Source organism: Panthera leo, chromosome C1 (genome assembly GCF_018350215.1).
Source record: "Panthera leo isolate Ple1 chromosome C1, P.leo_Ple1_pat1.1, whole genome shotgun sequence".
Lineage (NCBI taxonomy): Eukaryota > Metazoa > Chordata > Mammalia > Carnivora > Felidae > Panthera > Panthera leo.
The window spans coordinates 165,686,928-165,714,674 of NC_056686.1; the positions used below are offsets into that span (position 1 = coordinate 165,686,928).

Here is a 27,747-nt window from a genome sequence, read left to right on the forward strand (position 1 = left end):
AAGATAGCAACCATACAATCACAGACCTTAGCATTTTCTCGGGAAATTTCACACTCAAACCGAGCCATTTCTTTTTCTTTAACTTGAAGATCAGTGAGTGGTCTTAAGAATTCCACATGAGGAGCTGTAAGAGAAGGTCATCAGAATTCAAAATGAGACTTCTAGAATTTACTCTAACATTACTGTGGTGCATATTAAGATAAAGTTAGTCTTTTGCAGGACCTTTCCATTTTAATAGGTTACAACAGATTTTGAAAGCACTTGGAGCTGCCATTCAGGTATGATACTTTGCTTTTATTTTTTACATATCTCTGTAGTTTTCATGAAATTATATTGCATGCTACATGTTCAACTCATTATATATCTATATCTGTTATCTATCAATCAATAATGAACTCAGTTCTTCTGAATAACTGAAAGAAAAATTCCCATTGATACTCTTCCAGAGTTGAAAGTTGATATTGTCGAAGGAAACACCGGTAGCAAAGAAACATTATTTTATTTAAGGCAGGCAACGTAATCTTTAAGAAATTAGCAGAATTCAATGATAATGCAGCTTGAAGTGCTATTACTAGTCTTGTCTATGGCTAAGAGGCATGAGTCAGTCTGCAATTGAAGTCACACACACTTAGCTTTTTTTGTTTTCTTTCATCTTCAAAGATGTTCACACATAAGACAGGCATGAAATCTATTAGTGCAACAAAGCAATGTGTTTTGTATGGGAGGGTAATTTGGTTTTTCACATCTCTTGTTTCATTTATCTCCAGAATTAAGTCAGCAAATGTATAGGATCAGAGAGCTGCCCTTTGCCCCTCCTTCTTTTAGGGCTCCTTGTGAGTCCTCCCAAGGATGATTGTTCTTGATCAGTGAAATTCTGGGACACAAATGCTGGCCAATAGGTTTGAAGACATGCTCAGTGTGGCTGAGCTTTCTTGGAGTGGTGACAAAACAGATGACAAAGGGAAGAAGGAGACCCAAGAAACTACTCTGTCATAAGCTAAAGCAGAACAACCACAAAGTGGAAAGAATAAAACAATACAAGATACATGGAAGCACAATCAAAGCCACTATTTTGTAGCTGTTGACAGATGAGAAGCAACTAAACTAAACAACAGCAATTGCACAAAAATATACATTGAAAATGTTATCACCAGACAAATGAATGAATGAAGAAAATGAACTAGCATGTGACATTTGGAAAAGAGATGCTGTATTTTTCACCAGAGGAAGAAGTAATGTTAACAACCATTAGATTCCTCTTCATTCACAGGACTCCAAGAATCCAGGCTTTGCTCCTTCTTATTATCCTTTCTTATTTTCAGAGATAGTATTATGTGAGTGGGCTATGTCATATTACAGCAGACCTTAGCGTGCTCCTACTCAAACTGAAATTTCGTACTCATTTTCTAGTTGTTCCTGACATCTGAGAATTCATTCTTTCCAAGTAGAAATTGCTTTCCTTTCTTTTCTTTTCTTTCTTTTCTTTCTTTCTCTTTCTTTCTTTCTTTCTTTCTTTCTTTCTTTCTTTCTTTCTTTCTTTCTTTCTTTCTTCTCTTTCTTTCCCTTTTTTTTTTTTTAAATCATGACTCCTTTCTTGTCTCTTTCATTCAATTTGTCCTTATCTGTTTCAGAATATTCCTACAGTAGCCTTACCCCCTGGTCAGAAACATAGTGAAAGTGATCGATATGTCCTTATCAGACTAGATGTAATAGAACTTTTCTTTCCTTTTTTTTTTTTTTAAACACATAAAGATCATGTTAGGTCAGTATCGATACCATAAGTTGCCAAGAAATGCAGTTAGGCCAAGAAGGGCATGCAAAAAGTGCTGGTTTTTTTGTTGTTATCAAAGAGTTGCAAATGAAAAGTCCCATGTCAGAAGAATACTTACGCACGACATTCAGGTTACAGGAAGTCTTAAAATCCTTAGCATCACAAGTGTATGTTTTAATATCTTCTGGGGTACAGCCATGTATAATAAGTTTTCTGACCCTGCCATCAGCAACAATTTCATACTTCTTGCTTTTGAGGATTTCTGTCCCATTTTTGAACCATTTCACCTTAGCATTTTCTCTGGATACTTCACATTCCAATACTGCGGTGGCTTCTTCTTCGACCGTCTGGTCCTCAAGAGGCTTAGTGAACTCAACGGGGGGTTCTGAAAGAATCACACTAATTAGCCAAGGTATTTCTCCTTTCCTTCTCCAAGAGTTTGAGCACCTCCTCAACTTTCTTCTGATATCGCCAGAGCTTTTCCTGTTTTTCAATTTCATTTGCAAGTTTTGATTCCACTTGGATGGTTTCCTCTAATAATGATGTTTCACCATTATTTGTACATACAGAGGAAAGGTGTTGTTTTAAAAAGTATGAAACATCAAGGAAATAATGGCCAAATCTTGATTAATGAAGTGATAGATACCTAGTTTGATAATAATTCTTCCTCTAGCCATTTATTGAATGCAACATAAACAGTTGGGAGGAAGTAAAACACATTCTAGTCCATTTTGACTTTTTTTTTTTCTTTTACAGTCTGTGACCTAATTTGTTAGGCCAAAAAATAAAATTTGGATCTTTGGTGGATTTTAATGATCTATGGAACTAATCATAAAAAGAAAATTGAGAGTTGACATTATTTATGAACCTCCACATTATACCACGTTTTTGAAAATAAACCTTGTAATTACCTTTCACAAAGAGGTTGGCATGAGTTTTGAAATCTTTTGCTCTCAGTTGGACTTCTCCAGCATCTTCTAACTTTACATCCCTCAGAGTAAGTGTATGAACTCTTCCTTCTGAACGTGGGACCACCTATTTTTTTTTTTTGAAAAAAGTGCAGTTTAAGACTATATGAAATAGCAATTCTCTCTCTCTCTCTCTCTCTCTCTATATATATATATATATATATATATATATATTTAATTCACTTAGTCAACAGTTTAGAATAGTGCTTTCCAAGTTGTTTTATAATCATATATACAGCACATATGCCTTTGAAAATGATTTTAACCAGTAGTTTGGAATCTTTTAAGGAAGTTTTAGGCTTTCATAGTTGCCTTACATAATTACTAGGTGGCCTTTTATGTTGAAATGCCTAGGAAATTTTCTGTTTATACTTATGTGTATATATTTATATAGATAAATATTTTCATCCATTCTGCCACTGAGCCTTTATATATATATATATATATATATATATATATATATATATATACATATACACACACACATATGTATATATATGTATATGTGTATATGTATATATGTATATATATGTATGTATATATGTATATGTATATATATATATATATATGAACTTAGAGAAGCTAAATAATTAAAGGAAAGGAAAAAATTAATTCACAATCCTGTGATCTTAGACTATCAAGACAAATACTGCCATTGCTGTTAATATTTGGATGCTAAATTCTTGTTGTAAATGCAACCTTTGATGGTTTGAGGAAGAAGTCTGTAGGAAAATGAATTGTCCAAAAAGAATACACCACCTTGATATGGACTGCCATTAGGTCCCATAAATGTGGCTTATACAATTGGAAATCAGGCTACAGACAGGGCCATCCTGACAGTAATCACAATACGACAATCAGAGTTTCTTCTATGAAAGTCTGTGAGATGCTGTGCCCTGTCATTGGGATTCATTCTGCACCACTTAAGAGTTCATTTAGAGTTACGAATAATGTAAACATTTTTTTACCAGTGAAACTATTTATTATGCTGGTGTGAATGAAAGAGTCAGGAATAAAGTTTCATATGAAGATTTTTCTTAATTAAGAGCTGGGCATGGCTATTAATAAAACTACCTTAATAATTGAGAACAGGTCAAAGACATAATAAGGGAAAACAAACAGATAGGAGAAGGTAATTCAGATATGTCTTAATAACATAGCTACTTATTCAACATGGTGCTTGAATGGGAAAAAATTGTTTTTGTAATGATGTTTCAATATAAATTTGAATATAAATTTTGTACTGTGTGTTAGGCTATTCTTTTAAAGTATTTCAGATCCCAACCCATCCACAGATATAGCTTCTCTGTTTACACATTATTTTATCATTTAAATTCCTCTGAGGATACTTTAGAATACTCTGTTACCAAGAACTTGTCTCAGAACACAGTAGTTCTCAATACGTAACTCATATACAGTGTACTTTGATTATGTTAAAAAAGGAAAAACTAAGCTGATGATTTTGTGGCGGTTTCTGTTTCCATGGATAATATTAGAGATTATCCTTTTACAATATTGTTAACCTTTAGTAGGTGCATATTGCTGTAATAGGCATTATGACTCTGACCATGCTGTTAAAGTTTAAATACATAATTATCAAAGGCCCAGTTAGGACTAGTAGTGCCTTCCTGCACTAATGGCCAAGGTGGGGCAGGAAACACAACTGTTTTTTCTATAAAATGTTTTCTTTCTTTCTTTTTTTTTTAAGTGATTTATTTTGAGAGAGAGAGTGAGCAAGTGAGCAGGGGAGGGGCAGAGGGAGAGAGAATACCAAGCAGGCTCTACACTCAGCGCAGAGCCCAACACAGGGCTCAGTCTCATGACCAGGAGATCATGATCTGATCCAATATCAAGAGATGGACACTTAACCAACTAAGCCACCCAGGCACCCCTAAATTTTTTTTTTTTTTTTTTTTTTGATTTTCTATTTCAATCACCTGTATTTGGTTTGTGTAGTTTTGGAGGCTAAACATTTTGCAAACTGAAAATGAAAGGCCTGAATTAAATTGAAACAAAATCTGCAAAATGTAATAAAATGACTTTATGACTTCACAGTTTATATTTAAGTTCTTTTAAAAAAGAGACATATAAGGGGCGCCTGGGTGGCTCAGTTAAGCGTCTGACTCACAGCTTGTGAGTTCAATTCCCGCATCAGGCTCTGCGCTGACAGCTCAGAGCCTGGAGCCTGCTTCGGATTCTGCGTCTCCCTCTCTCTCTCTGCCCCTCCCCTGTTCACACTCTGTCTCTCTCTCTCAAAAAATAAATAAACATTAAAAAAAGTTTTTTTTTATAAAGAGACATGTAAGTAATTTAAGAGCAAGTTCATAAACAGCTGAAGTATTTTGGGTGGCTAAAATAAAGGATTAAAATTCCTATGCCAAGAGAGACACAAAGAAGCCCTAGAGAATTATAGTAAGGTGATCTCTTTTATTCCCAGAAAAAAGTTTAGTGACTATATACATGTATGTATGTGTATATATATATATACTATATAAAATCTTTTTTTAATAAAAGAAATGTGGATACATTTTTTAGGAATCTACATTTCAAAATAAAATAGTAGAGCTTTTACATTAGAACTAATGCGAACTGATCTGTTAATAAAACAAAGCTCTTAATTTGACCAAAAAATACTTAGTAGCAAAAGTATAATATCATTTGTCCTTAAGCAGTGTTCCTATATTCAAATCATGAGTTTACAGATATAGAAAGGATCTTGAAAAGGCAACCAATTCTCTGCATTTGGACATGAAAGCAATGAGACTACACGTATTAGGACAAATGTACATTTCAAAAAAAAAAGAGCAAACTTGAAGGTGGACATGACTCCTTCACCCAGTTCAGTATTTAGAAGACCTCACTGTAGGGAAAGTTTCCTCATATATACCTTAATTCTCATACGGTCATTTGAACGTACAGCTGTTTTTTCTGTCCTTAGCAAAAAAAGGAGACCGACTAATCATTACTGTCTGTGTAACAAGCAGACTTTGTCTCCCCAGTGACTGTTAACAGAATTCTCCTTTAATGACTTTGATAGAATACATGATTTTTTGTTTGTTTTACTATTTATTTACTATTTTTACTATTTTACTATTTACTGTTATTCAAATGCATTTGCCTTCTTATTACTTCAGTCAACCTTGTGACTCTGTTAAACTGAATCCTTTTTGAATTATTTGCCTTCACACCTTTGAAGTTTGATTTGCATTGAAGCTTTGCTGTCACATTCGATATTATTTTTTAAATATTGAAAAAAAATGTCATAGAACAATGTACTTCCCTGTGCTTTATTTCTAACCCATTTTGGACATTTTCTAAAAGTTTTATTCTAAGAACTCAAAATTAATGAAGAATTATCAGGATAACATAAACACACTGTTTTGGGGGGCAGAATATATAGCTCAATTTAGGTAAATGGTAGTTTAGGTCTATCTGAACAGTCACCTCAGTTTTTACTTACAGTGAAAATTTGGGACATAGAAGTGCTAACACTGAGAGTTGGTTATTTCCTAAAACTTAATGTGTATTTGCTCACATATGTGGATAACCTCTGAGCCCTCTTTCTTGTCACAACTGTCAGCTGCACTGTAAATAGTCCACTTGGCATTCCAGAATTTGCACAGCTCAGAACACTTGAGGGTTAAAAATAGCTTTGGAGAAATGCTTGAAGAGCAAGTCTACTCAGAAGTTATCTCAACCACTTGATCAACTGCCTGAAATGGAATTTCCATCTTCTCCTCTTAATCCCCTTATATGCAGAGCACTAGAGAACACGGAGAGAATTAGTCACAAAACTTAATGTGGGCTGTTGTTGCAAGGCGTCCAATCAAAAGGCCTTTTTGATCCCTCTTGTCTTCCAGTTAATCAAACAAACTAGTACTAATAGCTAATGAGCATTTGCCTTCTCCTCAAAAAACTAAAACCTTATTGTATTTAAAACTTTTATTTCCATTTCAATAAAAATACCAACAGATTAAATCCAACAATGATGTGAAGAATCTGCTTTTCAATTTAAGCAGAAATCAGGCTAGAGTAGGTAAGAGAAAGGGAAAGGAAGAGGAAGGGACATAAGAGCAAAGAACAAGGAACATCCGAGTGAAGTTGGAGAACATGAGAGAAAGAGAAGAGCAGGACATGGCAAGGCGCCCGCCTTTTACCTGATCGCTGGGCTCGAGTTTCTTCCCTTTGAGATACCATTCCACTGGGATATCCTCATAAGAGAGCTCACAGTCAAAGGTGGCTGTTTCCCCTGCAGTCACTGTGACATCCTTCAGAGGTCTCAGAAGACCAATTACTCGTGCTTGGCGAGAAGAAGGAAACAGCTCAGGATCACTCATTTTGTAATTCCAAAAGCATAAATACACTTAGTTATTCATCTCCATGGTTGCTTTCTTCAAGAAGGAAAGAGCCAGGGGACTGGCCACTATTTTAACTCGCATGTGAACGTGGCCCCTCAGTGCTGAGAAGGGGAGAGCTGGTGGCCGGACAGTGGGTATTTGTAGGGGCCCTTTCGTTCTGATATCCAAGGTCAGCAAGAAATCTGCGCTGCATCTGTCTCTCTGCCAGGCATCAAGTTCCTCTTGCTACATGTGGTATGTGACTTCCAAAATAACTAAGACTGTGATTGGGAGAGGACGAGGAGCCCTCAATCACATAGCCTGTCCATATCCATCAAACACTTTGCACCTTCCAAAAATGTTAGCCCAAGCACCCTGCCTCCCTTCTTCAGTCTGAGATGCCCACACAGCCAAGTTTTTCTGTAGTGCTGCAGTTGTAACAGCCACGGGGGTATGTGGTCTTCAAGAGTTCTGAGTTAGATTCTTATTGCATGCATTGCGACTTTGAATGGAAGGATTACACAGTAAGAGAATCTGACTCACTTATTTTTATTTTGTTCCAATGGCCAGCAAGGTCAATGAAATGTCCAAAACTTTGGAAATGGAACCATGTGTGTGTTAGGATGTCAAGAAAGCCAGTGTCTGTACCTTAATAATGTTTTCTAATTAATTAAATAATTCCAATTAATTGCATGCACATTCATTTTCTGCAAAAGTACATCCTTCCTTTTCAGCAGAAACACCTATTACTTACGTTTCACTCGGAGGTGGGCACTAGATTTAGCATTGGCAGCTTGGAAATCCACCCCGCCTGTCTGGTCCAGGCGGCAGTTGTGCAAAATAAGGAAGTGCACTTTGCCTTCTTCCTTGATCTCACAATCCTGTGCCAAAAGAGAAAAAAGGTTTCACAGGAAATAAGCTTTGGTATTTTTTCTGAGACTATCAGAGCTTAAGGAATGTTACAAATAACTAGTGACAAGACTTGATGTAATTTGAGCTCTTTTTCATGAAATAAAGCTTACAGGAAATATCAAGAAAGCGAACTTTCTTTTATCTGTAGAATTCTGAACCAACTAGCAGCATCACAGAATATCTACAACCTATACCACTATGCTGGATCAAAAAGAATGCACGATTTGTGTGGATCTGTAGATCCTAATCTCTCTCTTTAGGTCTGATAGAGAACCTGATAGCATGTTTTAAATGCCCTGCATGCATTCTGACTTGTTGCCTGTCCTTTTTTATTTCACACAGCTCCTCTAGGTGTTGACAAGTTCAGAAATAGCCTTACAGGTGTTTGGAGTAGTGCCTCTCCCTTGAGTTTCCAGTTGGCATGGATGTCCTCTTCAGAGATTTCAGTTTCAAAGCGGGCCGTCTCAGTCTCCATCACCTCTACGCTGTGCAGGGGTCGCACCATTTTGATCTCCCGATCTAGAAAAGTGAAGGGTCAGCATGCGTCATTAGCCTCGGGCAGAAATAACCCCAATCAGCTTCAAGAGTCAAACTCATGGAAATTCCTTACCTTCAATGTTGAGCTTTCCTGAGGTCTTATCTGTCCCACAGTCACAGGTATACTGTCCAATATCTGATTTCAAGGCTTTCTTTAGGATTAATATGCGCTTCTTGCCATCTGCCTTGATAATAGCATTTTTAGATGGTTTTATTTCTTTGCCATCCTTAAACCATGTCACTGGTGCATCTGCTTTGCTGATTTCACACTGTAGAACCACTTCATCTTTCTCTACGGCAGTGTAGTCTTGAAGCTTTCCGGTAAAGTATGGATCTCCCTCTGCAAGTAAAGTATAAGTGAAAACATTCCATTAACCACTGAAGAAATGCGGTCCCTTGGAAAGTTTAAGAAGCAGCTCACAGTTCTGGGCATAGTTTAAAACTGTACCCAGCTTTTGCTTATTTGACATGCTTATGTTCAGAAGTTGTCTAAAGGTTAGAAAGGGAATCAATGCATGTGATCTGTCAAGATCTAATCCATCTATATTTTAAAGTATGTTATTAATAGTGGTTTGAAAGACACTATGAAATTTAGCTTCAAATATGATTATGTGTTCCTTCATTGCTCGGCTAAATTTCTAATTCCTTAGCAAATCTATTACCTCTAGTTTACCTTTAAGCTTTCGGATTCATGTTATTAGTTTTTCTTATATCAATCAATAGTTCACCTGTAATAGTTTCTACATGTTAGACCTCATATGTAATCTGCTTGATATTAAGGGGCCAAGAAAAATAATGATTTTTTTTAATGTTAGTGCTGTGTTTCCTCTCTTATTAGAAGTTGGAAGATACCCTTCTGAAATAATTTTGATGAAGTAAGGAGATGGGAAGTACTTCTATTCCTATTTTAAAGATGATAGGGCTCAATAATTAGGAGTTTTATTTCTGATTTCAATTGGTTATTTCATGAGCCCAAATCTATATTACTTGAAAGTCCTCATATTTTTAGGTAAAAATATTTTAGAAAGAGGCTTGATAATGTTTGTGATAGTTTCTTAAGGACAGCACTGCTTTCATGCAATATAACACTCAGAAGACTGTTTTATATGATAGATACTCCACAAATTTCTGTTGAATTTAATGTAATAAAGTTAAATAGAAAACACCTACCAAGCACAGTGAGTTTAGCTTCTGAACTTAGCCCCATAGCTTCGACTTTAATTTGCGAGGTATCGTCAATAGAGAGGTCTCTGAATGTGATGGAATGAGTTTTCCCTTCATCGTCCATCCAGACCGATCTGCTGGTATGCAGGCGCTGGTCGTTTTTGAACCACTTAACTCGGATGTTATCGTGGGACAGGTGCACAGTGAACACGGCAGTTTCCCTCTCTTTGGCTGTTACATCCTTGAGTGGGGTGAGGAATTTGAGTCGGATTCCTATCAAGAAAAAAAACCTCATTAATTCCAGCCCTTAAGGAGGAACTATAAAAATAAAAGCTAAATAAATAAATAAACAAATAAATGTGGTCTATTTAATAAAAGAATATTTACCTTCAATGATCAGTTTGCCACTTGTGTGTTTATCTTCGGCTTCAAACATGTATTTTGCTTCATCTTCAAAAGCAGCTGACTTGATCACCAATGAATGTCTGGTGCCATCCTTTATAAGCTCAAATTTGTCATCACCTGTGATTTCCTGGGTTCCTTTCAGCCAACGGAATGTTTTGGGCTCCCTGGATACTTCACACTCAAACTTAGCCTCATCTTTCTCAAAGACTTTAACATCACTGAGAGGGGTGATGAAGATGAGTGGCAGTTCTGCAAGAAGAGGGTGATGTGGATAAGCCAGATTAGGCTTCCATTCATGACCCCTGATCAAGTCAGGGTCTCGAAGTCTTGCAAAGAAAATAACAAAAGGGTGGCTGACAGGCAGAGCCTACCTTTCACTTTCAGATTGGCTGCAGATTTAGCATTGGCAGCCTGGAAGGACACCTCCCCTGTCATATCCAGTTGGCAGTTATAAAGGACCAGAATATGCTTCTTCCCATCTTCAATGATTTCACAGTCCTGTTCGGAGTGAAAGGCAAAAGGAAGGAGCAAGAAGAACATCATTTTCATAACTGGTTATCCTTACCAATCATCAAGACATTGTAAACCAGAAGTATATCTTTTTTTTCCACCCCAAACCACCAAGCACGCCCTGCGTGTGTGGTCAGATAATCTTGACTTACAGGGGAAGCAGTTAAAGGCTCTCCTTTCAACTTCCACTGGCCATGAACATCTGGTTCTGAAAGTTCAATTTCAAAGCGAGCTGTTTCACCAACAAACAATTCCACTCCATACAGAGGTTTTTCCACTTTTATTAGTCGAGCTGAAATCCCACAGAAATTTGTTAGGATGACTGAACAAATAAACTTCATGTTCAGATAGCATGAGTTTAAAATTTTTGAGCGACTCACCCTCAACAGTAACATTGGCTTTTGTCTGGTCGGTGCCACAGTCACACATATATTCGCCTTTATCTTTAAGTTCTGCCTTTTTGATTTTTAAGATGCGGCACAGGCCATCCGTCTTGATAGAGTATTTCGGTGAAGCTACAATCTCTTCGCCATCTTTGAACCATTTCACTGGTACGTCTTTGCTCACCTCACACTTGAGAATAATCTCATCCTTCTCAACTCCAGTTTTGTCGTGTAATTTCACGGTGAAGTAGGGATCGGCCTCTGTGAAAGTGGTTCAGCAGATTGTCAGAAGCATGTGAAAATTCGAGTTTATGAGAATTACAAGTTGCAAAATATGTAAGGACCGCCCACTCTCACTGTCCCCAAAGCAGCTATCTAGTTATCATTGGTCAGATTTACCTAAGACCTTCAGGTTTGCAGTGGAGCTCAGGTCCTTCACTTGAGCTTTTATCTGGGATATATCGTCCAGCGTCACCTCTCTCATTTCCAGCTTGTGGGTCTTGCCCTCAGATGAGATGAGTACAGTCCTGCTTGTGTGGAGTTTGGCATCATTTTTGAACCAGACAACATGCATCTTTTCATGTGAAAGCTCACAAACAAAAGTTGCTGTTTCGCCTTCTTTCACCGTTTGGTCTTCAAGAGGTGATATGAATTTCAACCTTATACCTGCAGTGGAAGCGTGGAGAATTTGCTTAGACATACAATTTACCTTCAGAAATATTCCACTCTAATCTGCCAAGGTCAAAAGGAACCATTTCACATAGCATTTATTTATTCGTCCTTTCAAATGGAGTCATCCTTAATTAAAAAAAAATTGAGGGGCTTTTTTTGGTGGCAATTTGACAGTAAAGTTGTGGTGCCACTTGGAACTTATTGTTATTAGAACTTGGTGTTTGCAGCATAAGCCTTGACAGTTGGCTTTTCTTTTTGTGATGCAAGTACCTGACTTAAGCTTTGATTGCCAAGCATCTACCTCAGAGATGGCTATCCTGAAAAACACCTTGCCAGCCACAGGGCTAGATAAGGAGCTAGACTGGGTCCCTTCCCAGCACACCCCACAGCCTCCTCTGTTTTGGGGACCTTGGTTGATTTTGATAACTGACCAAACAGCCAGTTTGAGCTGCATGTTTTTTCTCTTCCCTCACTTAAAAAAAATTTTTTTTAATGTTTATTCATTTTTTGAGAGAGAGAGAGAGAGAGCACAAGTGAGAGGGACAGAGAAAGAGAGAGGGAGACACAAAATCTGAAGCAGGCTCCAGGCTCTGGGCTGTCAGCACAGAGCCTGATGCGGTGCTTGAAACCACAGACTGTGAGATCATGACCTGAGCCAAAGTCAGACGCTTAACCAATTGAGCCACACAGGTGCTCCTTTCTTCCCTCACTTTAAATTCCTGCTCTTATGTTTTAAATTTACCAATAAAGAGTGAGCCCATAAAACCACAGACCCTCAACCTCAATAAAAGTGGAACCCCCAGGTCCACTCTCTACCCCTCACTCCCTCTTCCAAAACACACACACACACACACACACACACACACACACACACACTTCTGGCACTGTGGCCCATTGTGCTATGTAATTTCCAGGTCCTGTGAGTAATAAACCTTGTCTCTTTTGATGTTTCCTGATGGGTGCTGCTGAGTGCATTTTGCAATCATAACAAGAACCACAAGGGGTGGTCCAGCCATAACACTGGTTGTTGACAGGCTGGGAATGGCACACACAGCATTCTATCTTTAAAGTCATATGTCTGTGTGTTTAAATGTAGGATATTCTAGCCAGATCTCATCTCATCAGCTCTTACCTGTAACAAATAATCGTGCTGAGCTCTTCTTGCCCTCCACCTCAGCAGTATAGACCCCTTCGTCACTGAATTGAGAATCATTGATAACAAGAATGTGTTTCTTTCCATCAGCAATGATATCAAACTTGTCAGATGCCTTGATTATATCAGGTCCTTTAGACCATATAACATTCGCCTCTCGAGTGAGAACACATTCAAATCGAGCCTGTCGTCTTTCTGGAACAGTGACATCCTTCAGGGGCACAGCAAAGTCAAGTTCGATTTCTGAAAATCAAACATTAAGAATGAGGTTTTTTTCAGAATGCCCAGGGCTGTGTAATGAAGTTGAGCCCACCTCATGCACTCCATAAGGCCATACCTTTTACTGTCAGAATGGCAGTTGTAAACGCATTAAGTGCCTGGTAAAGGACTTCCCCAGCTTGGTCCAGTTTGACTTTGTGCAAAGTTAGGAACCGTTTTCCACCTTCTGCTTTGATTTCACAGGTCTGAAAAACAATGGTCTTAGTTAGCATTTGGATGAGATAATTTCCCTCAAGGAGAAATGTTTCAGATACAGATGTCTAAAGATATCATAAAAATTACTAATAAAAGTAAGTAAGGGGCGCCTGGGTAGTTCAGTCAGTTAAGCAGCCACCTCTTGATTGCAGCTCAGGTCAAGATCTCACGGTTTGTGAGTTTGAGCCCGACATCGGTCTCTGCACTGACAGTGTGGAGCCTGTGTGTGATTCTCTCTCTTTCCCTCGCCCTCTGCCCCTCCCCCCTTCGTGTCTTCTCTCAAAATAAATAAGTAAACTTAAAAAATAAGGAAAAAATCTTGACATAAAATATTAAAAAATTGCCTGAGCTGTCCACAAATAGTGCATCAAAGTTCTCCCCCCCTACCTTTGAGACTTTAGAACCCTGAAATAACTCCATCGTTATTGAACCAAATCTGAATGTTAAATCTGAATATACAATGTGGACATTTTATGTGACTGACAATTTAAAACCAGAAATGACTCACAGGTGAGGGCCGCAGAAGTTCTCCCTTCAGTTTCCATTGTCCAGGAATGTCTGCCTCTGAGATTTCTGCATCAAAGCTTGCACTTTCTTTCTCGTAAATGGTAACATCCTCTATTGGTTTAAGCAATTCAACTTCACGCTCTGTATTGGTCAGGGATGAAAAATCATAATGCTTTCAACAATCTGACAATGCTTTGGTTTCTTTCTTCTTTCCCCTTTTTATTTATTTATTTATTTATTTATTTATTTATTTATTTATTGATGTGTTGTTTTGCCTTATTTACACACAAAACTTATCTTTTAGAATAAAAGTAAAGAGTGTTATACCTCCAAGTGTCAGCTTTGCAGGGTATCTCTTCCCTTCAATTTCCACTGCATATTCATCAATATCTTCTGGTGTAGCATTCTTGACTTTGAGGAATAGCTTATTTCCTTCTTTTACTATCTCAGTCTTATCATTTGGTTCCAAGGGGATTTCATCATATCCCTTGAACCACTTAATGTTTGGAGTATCCTTTGCTATTACACAGGCAAAAACGGCTGTCCCCTTGGGTTTCACATGCTGATCTCGGATAGGTTTCACCAGCCAGTCTCTAATGACTTCTGCATGAAAATGAGGTCAGAAAAACACTCATATAATATAAATACCTTGCTTAGTAAATTTTAGAAATAGAAAAAAAAAACATTCTCAAAACCGGAAATAATTAATTTGTTATGATGTGTTGCTATTCCCCCTCTTAGGTAAGGTACAAGGTTTGGAAATAAAGTTCTCTCTTCCATTTTGTTAACATAATGAGCAGTACTAATAAGTATGATAAGCAGAACAAAATTTCCTGGCAAGGTACTAACCTACTACTTTGACACAGGATGAACATTCCAGGTTGTTGGCATTTTCCACAGTAACTGTGTATGTTCCAGCATCATGGTCATCTGCATCATTGATGGTCAGGGCTCTCATCAAGCCAATGATGCCGGGCACAATTTTGCCAGGTTTCTCCACGACAATCTTCCCATCCTTCCTCCAGACCACATCACGCTCTTTGTTTAACTCACAGCTCAAGTACAGTGGCTGTCCTTTTACCACCGTGACCTCCTCTTCAAGTGTCTTTACAAAACGCACGGGAAGTTCTGTGGGGAATTTCAGTATTAAAAATCTGCAAAGACTTTCCAATTACATACAATATTTTCAATGATATTAAACAAACGACTCTTTTTGGTGTTGTCCAAAGTTACAATAAAAATGGCTACTGAGGTTTGTTGTATTAAAATGTAATAGGGACCATATTTAGAAGACTGGAAATTACCTTCTACAACAAGCTTAGCCGTGGAGGTCTTCTCCTTATTTCCCAAACGTAACACACAGGTGTATTCGCCGGCATCAGAAAGCTGGACATCCATAATATGCAACTTTCTGTCTTTACCATCTGCGATGAATCTGTGCTTTGGGCTCTCACGGATATTGCTACCATCTTTCATCCAGCTTGTAATTGCAGTGGAGGGGGAGACTAAACACTCAAAGATTGCAGAAGACCCAACTGACTCTGCTTCAGTCAAGACGATGTCTTTGATTTCTTTCACGAACTTCAATGGCACAGCCTTTAGCTGGTACGTGAATGGGGCTTCATCGGGAGGTTTCTCCCCACCACTTCCTGGTCTTAACTTTTTCCTTTCAACTTCTATTGGTGAAGGAGTCTTTTTGGCTACACCTGATTCAAAATAAAGTTAAAAGTTGATTTGGCATTTTCATTAGGGTCAGAAGGGCATACCTAGCTGTCTGCTGGGTAATACCACTGGTAGAGCAACTTGAAGACAAGAACAGAAAACTAAAGACTAAGCAATTGAAAGGTCAATTGAATTTATACTGCCTTCTTTCAGATAGGAAAATGAGATGGTATAAGGAAGCCATGAATAATAAATGCTCTTCGTTTTCTCAAGTTTTAAACCAAATATAAAATGTCCCAATTAATGTCTAATTATTTTATCTGTCATGTATAAATATCAAACATATGAAGAATGAACCTAAGAACGTATGGGGTTCATTATGCTAAAATATAATTGGTTATATATAATACCCACTTGAATAATATTAGAGTTATAGTACTTGAACTATCAGAAGACATATTCGTTTTAGCAGAATCAATTGGGAATAATGAAAATTGTTATAAATTTTAAAACTTTTTTCCTCTTTTTTTTCTGTAGTTTTTTTTTCTTTTGGCATTTTATTTTTTTAAAATAGAATTTATTGCCAAATTGGCTTACATACAACACCCAGTGCTCATCCCAACAAGTGCCCTCCTCAATGCCCATCACCCATTTTCCCTCTCCCCCACCCGCCCCCAGACCCCAATGTTTATAGCAGCACTTTTTTTCCCTCTTGAATGTAAAGTTTCCCAGAGTGAAAGGTTACAATTGAGGTGCAGGGAAATGACTCTTACCTTTGATGGGACCTTTCGGCTTGGCAGCTTCCTCTTTAGGTGCTTTGGCTTCTGAGATACAAAGAAAATTCAGCATTTAAACAATTTTTAGATCTATTTTATGTGTCATAGTAAACCATGCAGGGTCAATCATATTCTTTATTATAAATATTAATGCATGAAGAGAAATTGACTTTATTTATATGACTTCGATGGACAATACTTTGCTACTTCCAAGAAGGCATATTTTGATCAGTATCATTCTGGTCAATGATGTGACCAAGCCAAATTACCAACATATTTAGGATTTAAAAATCGCTTTCAGCAAGTGATTTTATTCTTCTCCCATTTCTGGGAGAAGGCTTACTCTTGCCTTATGAGGAAGTTTTACTCTTGCGTAGCTATGCAAAGTATTTGATATGATTTTGTATGTGTTGGGTAAGTGAATCGAGGAAAGAAGTTTTTGTCAACAAGGAATCAATGTAGGCAAAAGGGAAATGGCCCAGAAATTACCAAAAGCCTATTTTTTTTTTTTAATGTTTATTATTTTCGAGAGAGACAGAGAGCAAGCATGGGAGGGGCAGAGAGAGAGAGAGAGACACAGAATCGGAAGCAGGCTCCAGATACTGAGCTGTGAGCACAGAGCCCCACGGGGGGCTTAAACTCACAGACTGTGAGATCATGACCTGAGCTGAAGTCAGCTGCTTAACCAAGTCACCCAGGCACCCCAAGTCTATTTTTTGTTTTTGTTTTTTTAACTGGGCAGACAAATCCAGTAAAGACTGAGGAAAGAGGAGGGTCTACGTGTTACACACATACGGATTCCTTTGAAGAGTTCCCTTAATCAGACAATGAACTAAGGCAGAAGTAAGACAGTTCCTCTATTTAGAGTTTAATGAAATTATTAATGTGGCAAAATATAAACTATAGAACCAACTCTCTAGTTTCAGCTGCTGGGAGTGTGAGAAAAGCTTCATTTTTATGCACATTTAATTAGCTCACTGGCAGTTAGGATCCTTTCCTGAGCTAATGAAAGGTATCACATTGCAATTATAAAAATTTAACAGAATAATGCCTAAATCATAAATATCAGTGACAAATATATTAATATAAATAAATATTAAAGTTAAACTACAACCCAAAGAATACAGTATATTGTCTGTCATTAAACATAATGAAAAATTTATTGTGCTTTACTATATGCCAGGTGGCACTGTACTGTTTTATATATATTTAATCCTTACAATGATCCTATGAGGCAGATATAATTATGAATCTGATTTTACAGACTAGGAAATTTAGAATTTAAACAGGTTAAATAACTAGCCAAGGATCAAATAGTTAGGATACATATTTATCAATGATCAATACATATCAAATCATTTTTGGTTTTGAGATTATCATCAAGTGACAAACTACTAATAGCTTATGTACAATTTATAAGTAACTTAAGTTTGTACCTGAGATAGTTAATGCCACAGAGTTAGTACATCTAAGAAAATTACTATTGACCTAAAGTCTTATATAGATTTAAAGGCTGAACTACGTTGTCTTTTTTTGGTCTCTCCTTTTTTTGTTGTGGTAAAATACACCAACATAAAATTTACCATTTTAACCACTGTAACAGGTATACAATTCAGTTGCATTAAGTATATTCACAGTGTTATGCAATCATCATAACACTGAACTTTTCCTGAACTTTCCTGAACTTTCTCATTTCTTAATATGCAGTCTTTTTTTCCTGAACTTTCTCATTATCTTAATATGCAGTCTTTTTTAAAGAAGGAGAAATGTTTCCTACAGGTCACATGGGGGAAATTTGAATATCCACAGGCTGCCTAGATGTATGTCCTTAGAGAGTCTGTCTGTCTCCTTTGTTTTCATCAGCCTTGAACATATTCATTTCTTAATTTCAAAAGCATATAAAGCAATGATGCTTTGAAGGAATGTATATTTCAATCAAAACACAGTATGTACCCATGGGTGACAGATTAGTTTGGTAAAGGACATAAGATGATAAAAATTTAATCAAGAATTTATACACACCCCTGCTCCCCCACCTTGATGATACCTACATTTCAACAAGAGGGCTTGAATTTTAATGAAGTATGAATACTTTTATTAAGCCATTAAAACAAACAAGCAAAAAGAAAACTATAGAACAAATACCTGCTTTCTTTCCAACTACTGGTACGGTCACTGGGGCAGCAATGGGAGTTGGTGCGGGCTCCACAGGAGGCGGTTTGATTATTTTCACTTCTGTAGAGAGATGTCCATTGCATTAATGTATCCATTTGTCTCTTCCTAAAATCTCATTTAGTGGCCTATTTGCCTTTTCTGATATAATTTTAAAAATTTTAAATCACTAGTTTTTCAGAGAATAATATGTTCTAACTATAACATAATCTTTGTATAGTATAATATATTCAATATATTCCAATATACTTAAGTATATTGAATAAAATAAATAATGTCTAAAGATATATTGGGACATTGGAAATCTTTTGATGCATGTGGACATTTACTCCCTTTTTAAATTAACTACATATTTGCTTAAAAAAAAAAAGAAAAGAAAAGAAAAGAAAATCGCAGGTCCAAAATGGTGTCATTTGATCAAGTTCTCAAAATGGGACTTTATACTCGGTCTAATTGCAGTTTCAACCTCCCTCCAGAAATGTGGCCTTCACTGGTAAGTCAGGAGATTTTTCCTCCCATCAGCACCAAAGAGTGGGTCACCTGGGTCCTCTCTAACCCCCAAAGAAAGAAAGACATAATATGCATGATAAAAACCCCCTGCTTTTTCCCCCCTGGCAGACAATCTCCTTGGGAACAATCCTTTTTTGAGCTCATAACTGTTTGCCTCCACCCTCTGCATATAAAAACCTCCCATTTTGTACAACTCAGGTGCCTCTATTTGCTAGACCGGGTGTTGCCCCATTCATTAATCATGTAGCCAATTAGATCTTCACATCTGCTTGGTTGAATTTTGTTATTTGACATGTTATTTGTAACGAAGCCTGAAGGAATATGCTGTTGGCACTGAGGATAAGTTTGCTTACCTGGTTCAGGCTTTGGTTTTGGTTCAGGTCCAGGGAGAGGTATTGCTGGCTTAATTTCAGGCACTAAAATAATTCACAATAGTAAGCAGGTTATCGCAGTATTTTGGAAGTTTTTCACAAATTCAAACCAAAATTGGACAGACTTAATAGATCTTGGGATATACTAGAATTTATACACATACAGTCATTAAATCAAGTATTTGATCTAAGTTTATTTTGCATTTGAAACAAAATATTTGGAAAATAATAGTAGAGCATCTGATTGGTTCTAATGTTGTCATTCATCAAATTACCCATTTCTTTCCTAGCGCTTAAAACTTATTTATTTGATAAATGGGTGGTCATTAGCCAAGTTCACATAAAAGTGAAATGGTATAGAAAATTAAAGCCATATGTGATGAGCAGATTAAGGTCATGTGTTCCAATCTTAATGCCAGTGTAATGGTATTTTAAATGATGCATATTTGCATTTTTAGAGACTAAGAAAGTGCCAATAAGTTTGTACCTTTTACTGGTTCAGGAACTTTCCTTTCCCTTTTCGTAACAGCTGGAGGTACTTCAGCCTCTTCAACAGCTTTTGGAGGTGGCTCTGGTACTTTAAGATAGTAAGATTATTTTCTAGTGTTATTTGAATAGTTAGAAATCAATTGACCTGAAATAATCAGATCAAACTATCTTTCAAAAGCTCCATTAATGGCTTTTAACAAAACCTTATACTGTATCAACTAATTTCTATTTTCTCTTCTTGACTCTGCCTCAATTTATTTGCCTTTCTCTTATTCCATCCACTTGGGTCCTAACTCCGTCAGCTTCCCCTGTCTAAATCACTTCCATAACAGTTCCCAATAAATACATCCTTTGAAAATAGACTAATGATAAAAATCAACCCACTTAAAAGCCCCCAAATTCTGTGCCACATTTGCTGACATGCTCCCATTAAGTTATTTTGTAGCCATTTTGATTATTTCACAATCATTTCTACCAGAAGGACCAGTGGCAAAGTACTAACAACAATGAAGTACAGGGACATACATGAATGGATTTGAAATAACTATAAAGATATTTAAACAGAAAGCAGACAATGGAAAGCACAGACTATTTCACAGATGATATATGAAGCTGTGTTTATATTTAACTCCGATAATGTTTACAAGATAAACCTTTTGTTAAATGTCCATTTTGTTAAAAGAGAATTGTTACTGAGATTCCTACCTGGTTTTTTAACTTTTTCTAGTTTTTTAGGTTCTACTTTAGGTTCTTCTTCTTCAGGCCTCTTTCTTAGAACTTAAAAGACAAAAAGGTTTATATGTAAACCAAGACAAACAAACTAATGAAGATGTTGAGCTAGACAAATGCAAATAGTGCACAAAGCAAGGAAAATGAAAAGCATGCCACCTGGTGCACTGGGCAATTAGCATTTATGCTAGAAGTGCTTGTTTTTAAGAAAAAAAAAATCAAAGGTTGCTATCTTAATTAGAATAACACTCAGAGTCACTTTATATCCATGTACATAGCCAATCTGTTGTTTGGAGACAACTCCATTGCAAAAATGACCAAATCACAACATGAGTAAGTTTAAATAGCAACAAATTCGAATCATAATTCAACATTCTAATATAATGAGGAGTGTTTAAATAAGTATAAAGTTTACTTAAGTGGAGATAGCCAAAGAACTGTGGCCTAGATATCTGTAATTCTGCATGAAGAAAATGTTACAACTTCTTCATCTGAAAATCCTACTTTCAATTCTTTAATAGTTTATTAGTAGAAAGAAATGTTCAGTTTTTTAAAAATGTTACTTATTAGTTGTGATGGTCCTGTGTTACACTTCAAAGCTGAATACTGAATTTAGGCTTACATAGTTCCTCTGTAATTTGGGGTACTTAATAGGCTTAGTGTATTTTACTACATCATGTGATTACAAACATGACAGCTGTGGTCATTATTATTAGCTTAGAGCATTATCAGTTTGGTTATGTCTATTCATATAAATTTCAAAACACTGTGAGTGCTTACAAAATTTCTGTCTTCTTTTAAAAAAGACATGGAAATGATAACCTTCCTAATTTTCAATGCAACTATAAATGAATTGTGATAAATAGGTATCTGAATAGGTAATCTGACCAAGAGACAGAAACATTTTGTAAGCTTTCAAGTCTGTTTCTGGTCAACGTAAAGCTAAAAAAAACAGTTGAAAAATACTATACCGCTTTTGAGAACAACTTCTTCCTTTGGTTGAGGCTTAGGTTCAGGAAGTAATTTGCGAACTTTCTTTTCAACTCCAGGCACTTAAAAGAATATGATTTCAAATTTTGAAGTGAATTCATATAAAAAGTAAATTTCAACAAGAAAAAGGTCTCTTTCAAAACTAGTTAACTGCAGTGCATAAGTAATAACGTTTGCTGCCTATAAATATCACAGAATTTAAAAGCAAATAATACACCTCAAGTTATTTCCTCTGCAAACATCTACATAGCCTTGTGACAAATTCCACTGCATTTATTACAAGCAAATATATTCATCTTAAGTGAGGGTAGAAGACGTTATTGTATATTGACTTTATGAGTCTTTGATCACATATAGGGTTCCTGACAGCATCTTTGCCCCAATCTACAATTATAGATTGTTCAAATCTATATTGGTGTCTCACGAACCATTAATTACATTAAAATGATACTGGTAAGTGTTAGTGTCAATATTCAATCTTCTCCACTGGTAAGAGAAGAAAGCCACGGGATCTGGCTGATGACCTTGATGTTGGGAAAGGGCCATTCTCATTTTCTTAACAGAAGAGAAATATCATTTCTCAAGATCTCCTTTTTGAAATTATACCTAAAATTATAAAACTATAGAATTTGAGAGCTGGTGTTGGAGTTCTTTTTAATGAATAAAAAAATGGTCTTTAGACTAAAAAGGGACCCAAGTCTAAGTTCATTCTATTTTGCATCTTCAGTGACTGTTGGGCACAGTTGAAGATATGTACAGCATGTATAATGTTTCTCCTCCTCCTCCTCTAGCCCCCTCAAAGATTTGAGTGGAAAAAAGAGAAACACTGGGTGCTTATTGAACCACCTTATGTCTCTACTCATGTCAATGAAAATCAATTTAATACATTATTTTGTATCACTTAACACCATATTTATTTAGTCATGTGAAATCTGAATTTTAGATATTTCTATAAAATTTCCTGTTTGGTGCTTTAAACAAGATATTTGCAATTCACTAAATAGTTTTATTTTTTTAATGTGAAGATAACTTTGCATAACTACAAAATTTAAATATACAAAAGGTAAATATGTAAGCATTTCATTTTAAATGATTTTTTTCTGTCAAGTATGTTAAGTAAAATTTCACACCTAAACATTAAACTTTTTTAACCATGATAAATTGTGGTGACTTTCAATAGTATTTTAGGATTACTAATATTCTCAATGTAAAACCATTTTTATTGATCAAACCTGGAGAGACAACCACACATCTAATGAACATAAGGATGGCATATATCCTTTACTCACATGATGGACATAGTGGAAATACATCTTTGCATTTGTTTTTCCATATTATTTCATTTCAGGTACAGAACACACCATTGCAGCTATTATCTTTAAAGCTATTATATGTAATTACATGTCATTTGAATGTTTGAGTGGCTTTTCCTTGTCACTAGTTAACAGCCATTATCACATTATTTTGTAATCCCCATTTTATAAATCAGGAAATGTGTATTTAGAGGGGTGACTTCTCTAACATTACAGAGTGAATCAACAACAGATTCAGTTTCTGGGTCTGGATATGTTGATTACTTAAATAGAACACTGTTACCCATTATACTTACTAGAAAAGTTAATAATTTTATTTGTAACAGAAAATTTTCTAAAATTTATGATCCATTTATTTTCCTTTAGGGTCTAAGTTTAGATAGGGAAAATACTGTGTCAAGAGAAATAAATTTTGAAAAATGACCTGCAGCAATGAAGAATGTTCCCTAAAATGTGAGATCTGTACACCTGAAAGAATGTCTTGGAGTCAGTGACAAGAGAGTGACAGGAAAGGCCTGAGGAAATCTCTATGAGTCATCTCAGTAATACAGAAGGAGAGCGTGACTTATTTTTAGTGCTTATAACACTGGCTAAAATACTGTTGTTCAGGCGAAATTCTAAAGTTTTCTAATATTAACTCCCTGCATTTTAACCTAATATGGGTCCTGATACTAATTTCAGCTAGTCAGTAAAATGTGATATTTTTAAGTTTAGGAAAATGCAAGAAGACATATGTAGATGAGACAAAGATAAACAATATCTATCCACAAATGTATGAATTTGATGGGAGACAGAGGAAGCAACACTCATGAGCCAGGACCATAAAAGCTACAAAAATACAAGAAATAAATGAGATTACTCTGATTACTTAAAAGAAAGAAGAAAAAGAAAGAAAGAAAGAAAGAAAGAAAGAAAGAAAGAAAGAAAGAAAGAAAGAAAGAACATTCTAGAAGACAGGAAGAGCCAAAAGTCAGATGAAGGGATAATGCATATAAATGCATTTCCCAGACTGTGAAATACCTTTCAGAGGTTTAAGCTCCACTTTTTCTGGAACTTCAGGTTTTTCAGGAACTTTCTTCTTTGGAACAGCTTTAAAGAATATGATCTTAATTTTATTATTTGTATATTTAGAATAATCTGAAGCAAATTTTTAAATATGTGCACTAAGAGTCAAAACCAAGCTTTTCTTACAACGAAATAGCATTAATAACAGCCAACAGCAGCCACCAAAGAACACACAAGACGCGCTTAAACCATGAAAACATTGCCTCTTTACTCTGACCTTGGGTTGTAGGTATAAGTCTGGTGGAGAAAGAAGATAATTTTTGTTCTTTGCAGGAGGAAGAAATATTCCTTTGAGTATAAATTTATATTAAGGGAAGTGTATTAAGTGTGCGTCTTCATGGACTATGAATCAACAGATGGGTAGTCTTAAAAGGAGCCCATTTTCTATGTCTGACTTAAAATACCAGAAGTTACCCCTACTGGTCAAGAGGAGTGAAGAGGGACAAGAATCATTATAAGCAGTATTACTCTGGAATATCCTGGCTTTGTACACGTGTAGGTGAGTATGGGAAAAGTGCTTATCTAAGATTATATGTAGATTATTTTAGGTTGAGAAATCTCATGACACTACAAATAAGACAACACTATATTACAATTAAAAGAATAATATGCTTTTGCCAGTTTATTTCAGTGTTTCAAGATGTTATTTTAAAAATTAAGTAATATTGCATCAGTTCAAAGAAATATCTAAATGCAAAAAGAATGAAGGGAAACTTAACAATGAGAAGAGATTCTGGATATCAAATGTATTCATAATCACTCTTTCTGGCTACACCGAGGACCACTACAGAACACAATTTGGCTTTTATTAAGTTGTGAAAGAAAAAAAAAGTAAGGGAGCAGTGACTTTCTATCATTCATATGCTTTCCTTTGATGGTATATGAGCACATATCAGCTATCAATGCCATAAATATATTATTTAGAGTATGTTTTAAAGCGCGTGAAATTATTTAAGAACAGAGTTTTAAATTTGTTACTGCAACGTTAAAAATTTCATGCAAAGTTTTCTTATACATCCCAAATGCACAAGATCTCAAAGATATGCATGGCAATCACACTTTGAAACGAGGAAATCCTTTCTCCGTAAGAAAGTTAGTTGGACAGCGTCTGCATCCAGATTGCCAGGATGAAGCTAACCATGATACACTTTCTGTCAGGCATGACCAGACAAAGCACCCAAAGGCAGCAGAAAACACAGGTCTCTATGCAATTCCCACAGCCTGATTGTGTTTGCAAGCACACACTTTTAAAAGTAATACATTTCTTGCAAGCACCATTTCTGATGACTGAAAAGAAGTTTGAAGCAGGTTAATAAAATTTTGGTGTGGCGTTTTATACCTTTAAGTTGGAATATTTTCTCCTTCACATCTTCCTTAGGTGGAGCAGGAGGAGGTACTGCAGGCTTTGGTTTGAGTTTTGGTTTCTCGATAACCTTCTTTTCCGGTTCAGGTTCTTGAAAGAGTATTTCAGGAGTGTTAGTACATGTATATGTTAATTAGCAGGTGTGTAGATAGTATATTCAGTAGAAATTTAAACATATATGAAATAAAAGGTTTTCTTTTTAAGTTCTTATTAGTGTCCAACATAAAACATAAAACAGTATCCCACATAAAACACAAAAACATCAACATTGTGCACAGATGATGAGAAATACAGCAAAGGCACCAATAAAAACAAAGGAAGTATCCGTATATGCCACACTGACATGAGATCAACAGTACAAATGACAAGGATACATATGAATGAAATGCACACTTAAAAAAGAGTATCTTACATACAGATGCAAAGAGACTTACAGACTAACATAAAACATATATATGTATATGAAGATGAAGTCTATGATGATGAAGATAATCCAAGTAATTGAATACCTTGTATCGGTATTTCTTCTGGCTGTGGTTCAGGTTCAGGTTCTTCAGGCTCAATATACTTTTGAATTTCACGTTCTTTAAAGAATGTTGACAGAAGATATGAGGTTGTAAAGTTCTTCACAGAGACTCATACAAATTTCACACAGTTGCAAAGATTTTAGTCACAAAAACAAAAATATACAATTTGTACAGATTCACTTATATAGAAAAAGAGTTAAGGTTTCTGTTACACTAAAACATTCTATTAACTACTTTATTTGTTGTATGTTGATAGCAAATGAGATGACTTAAAATTTGATATGGGGTTATTGTTTGAGAGTCCAATGCAATTATTCCAGTTTTGCTTTGTAAACTATCTTTGGGAATTTACAATTACTGTCAAGAATAAGCAAATTCAAGATTATATTCAAAAGAAGTATAACTATTTGAAAAATGAAGCAAACATATGCTGGAATGCTTCTGTATATAATTTTAAGAAAGAATGTCACCCTATGAATACTGTGTGTGTGTGTGTATGTATACACACACACACACACACACACACATACACACATATATACCTTCAACAGGGGGAGTCACTTTTCTACCAATGGTTATGGATGCTTTTTCTTCATATATTATTTCCTCAGGAGACTCTTCAACTTAAAAAACACAGTGTTATATTTTAGACTCAATTCACAAGAGAATCCTGTAACTGCTAAGTTACAACATATCATCTTAGTTAGACTCAATAACATATTCTTCAGATGACCCCAAGATATCAACTTCAGGACATAAGACAGACAACAGATAAATACATAAGACCCATCTACAACCAAAGCAAGATGAAGACAATTGTCATCTTTCCAAGATTTATAGAGCAGCCATGTACCTTGGACAGGTGGAGCTTCTGGCTCTTCAGGAATAGGAATGGACACTTTCTTTTCTGGGACGATTTCCTTGGGCACTTGAGGCACTTTAAAGACATTGATTTTTTTTTTTTTTTTACTATTAAGAATTTAGAAGATGTGCAAGATTCTGCAAACAGCAGGCAAAGAATACAGGGGAAAGCACTTTATCTTATAAGACACTGTGGGGGAATATGGCTTTTCTGGACATTCCAATTTTATACATGAGTCTTCTCAGCCTTCTTCATTTACTTCTCTTCCTCTGTGTACCCTTAAGTGTCAGTGTTCTCCACTGGTCTAACTCTGAAGCCTTTACAAATCAGCTCTACATTCTTTAAGCAGTCACTCCTGTACCCGCAACTCTTGTGCCTCTCATTTCTAGATCTACATCTCCAGCTCTCTTTCCTAAGCTCCAAATGCATATTTCCACCTTCAGTATTTGAAAAGTGAAAAATATATTCATTATCTTCTAATATTAGTTAGGGACCCAATGAACCTCATGGATATCTAGCTACAATCCTTACAATCATCTTGGGTTCCTCTATTTCCCTAATTATTTTGATAATAGACACCAATTAGATCTCCCATTTCTCTCACTCTTGTTCCATTTCTACCACCACCAATCTTGTCCAACTCTTAATGACCTTAATGAACTGCAGTGGCTCTTTACTATTATCACTGTCTTCCAGTAGCTGGAACTACTGCCAGTTATTTTTCTGAAGCTCAGCTCTTACTAATTGGTACACCTGCTTCAAAGCCTTTGAAGCTTCCTGTGACACATCTCATAGGGACATTCAAAGAACTCCAAAATATGACTCTCAGCTTTATATCCAGCCTGTCTTTCAAGATACACCACAACCAATCCATCCTCAAATTGCAAAAATTTATTTGACAGCCCTTGAACTTCCTAGACTCTTCTACCTCTGTGCCTTTTGATAAAATCTTCCCTTTGCCTAGGGGTGCCTGGGTGGCTTAGTCGGTTAAGCGTCTGACTTTGGCTCAGGTCATAATCTCACGGTTCATGGGTTGGAGCCCTGCTGCAGGCTCTGTGCTGACAGCTCAGAGCCTGGAGCCTGTTTTGGATTCTGTGTCTTTCCCCCCACCGCTCTCTCTCTCTG

The 27,747-nt window shown here is 36.2% G+C and overlaps 1 protein-coding gene across 1 annotated transcript in view; it reads right to left on the minus strand.

Annotated features, from left to right (window-relative positions):
* The window catches only part of TTN (titin), a 277,455-nt gene that overhangs the window by 97,411 nt on the left and 152,297 nt on the right, over positions 1–27,747 (minus strand). Inside the window, 27 exon segments of the mRNA XM_042949268.1 lie at positions 27–124; positions 1,890–2,156; positions 2,683–2,806; positions 6,897–7,039; positions 7,831–7,957; positions 8,368–8,507; positions 8,599–8,865; positions 9,696–9,962; positions 10,077–10,343; positions 10,466–10,592; positions 10,757–10,896; positions 10,985–11,248; positions 11,387–11,653; positions 12,792–13,055; positions 13,150–13,276; positions 13,795–13,934; positions 14,121–14,396; positions 14,643–14,921; positions 15,098–15,499; positions 16,229–16,279; positions 18,377–18,466; positions 19,267–19,329; positions 19,772–19,861; positions 20,479–20,550; positions 21,474–21,554; positions 23,826–23,894; positions 25,210–25,323. Coding sequence (XP_042805202.1) covers positions 27–124; positions 1,890–2,156; positions 2,683–2,806; positions 6,897–7,039; positions 7,831–7,957; positions 8,368–8,507; positions 8,599–8,865; positions 9,696–9,962; positions 10,077–10,343; positions 10,466–10,592; positions 10,757–10,896; positions 10,985–11,248; positions 11,387–11,653; positions 12,792–13,055; positions 13,150–13,276; positions 13,795–13,934; positions 14,121–14,396; positions 14,643–14,921; positions 15,098–15,499; positions 16,229–16,279; positions 18,377–18,466; positions 19,267–19,329; positions 19,772–19,861; positions 20,479–20,550; positions 21,474–21,554; positions 23,826–23,894; positions 25,210–25,323 — 4,616 coding nt within the window.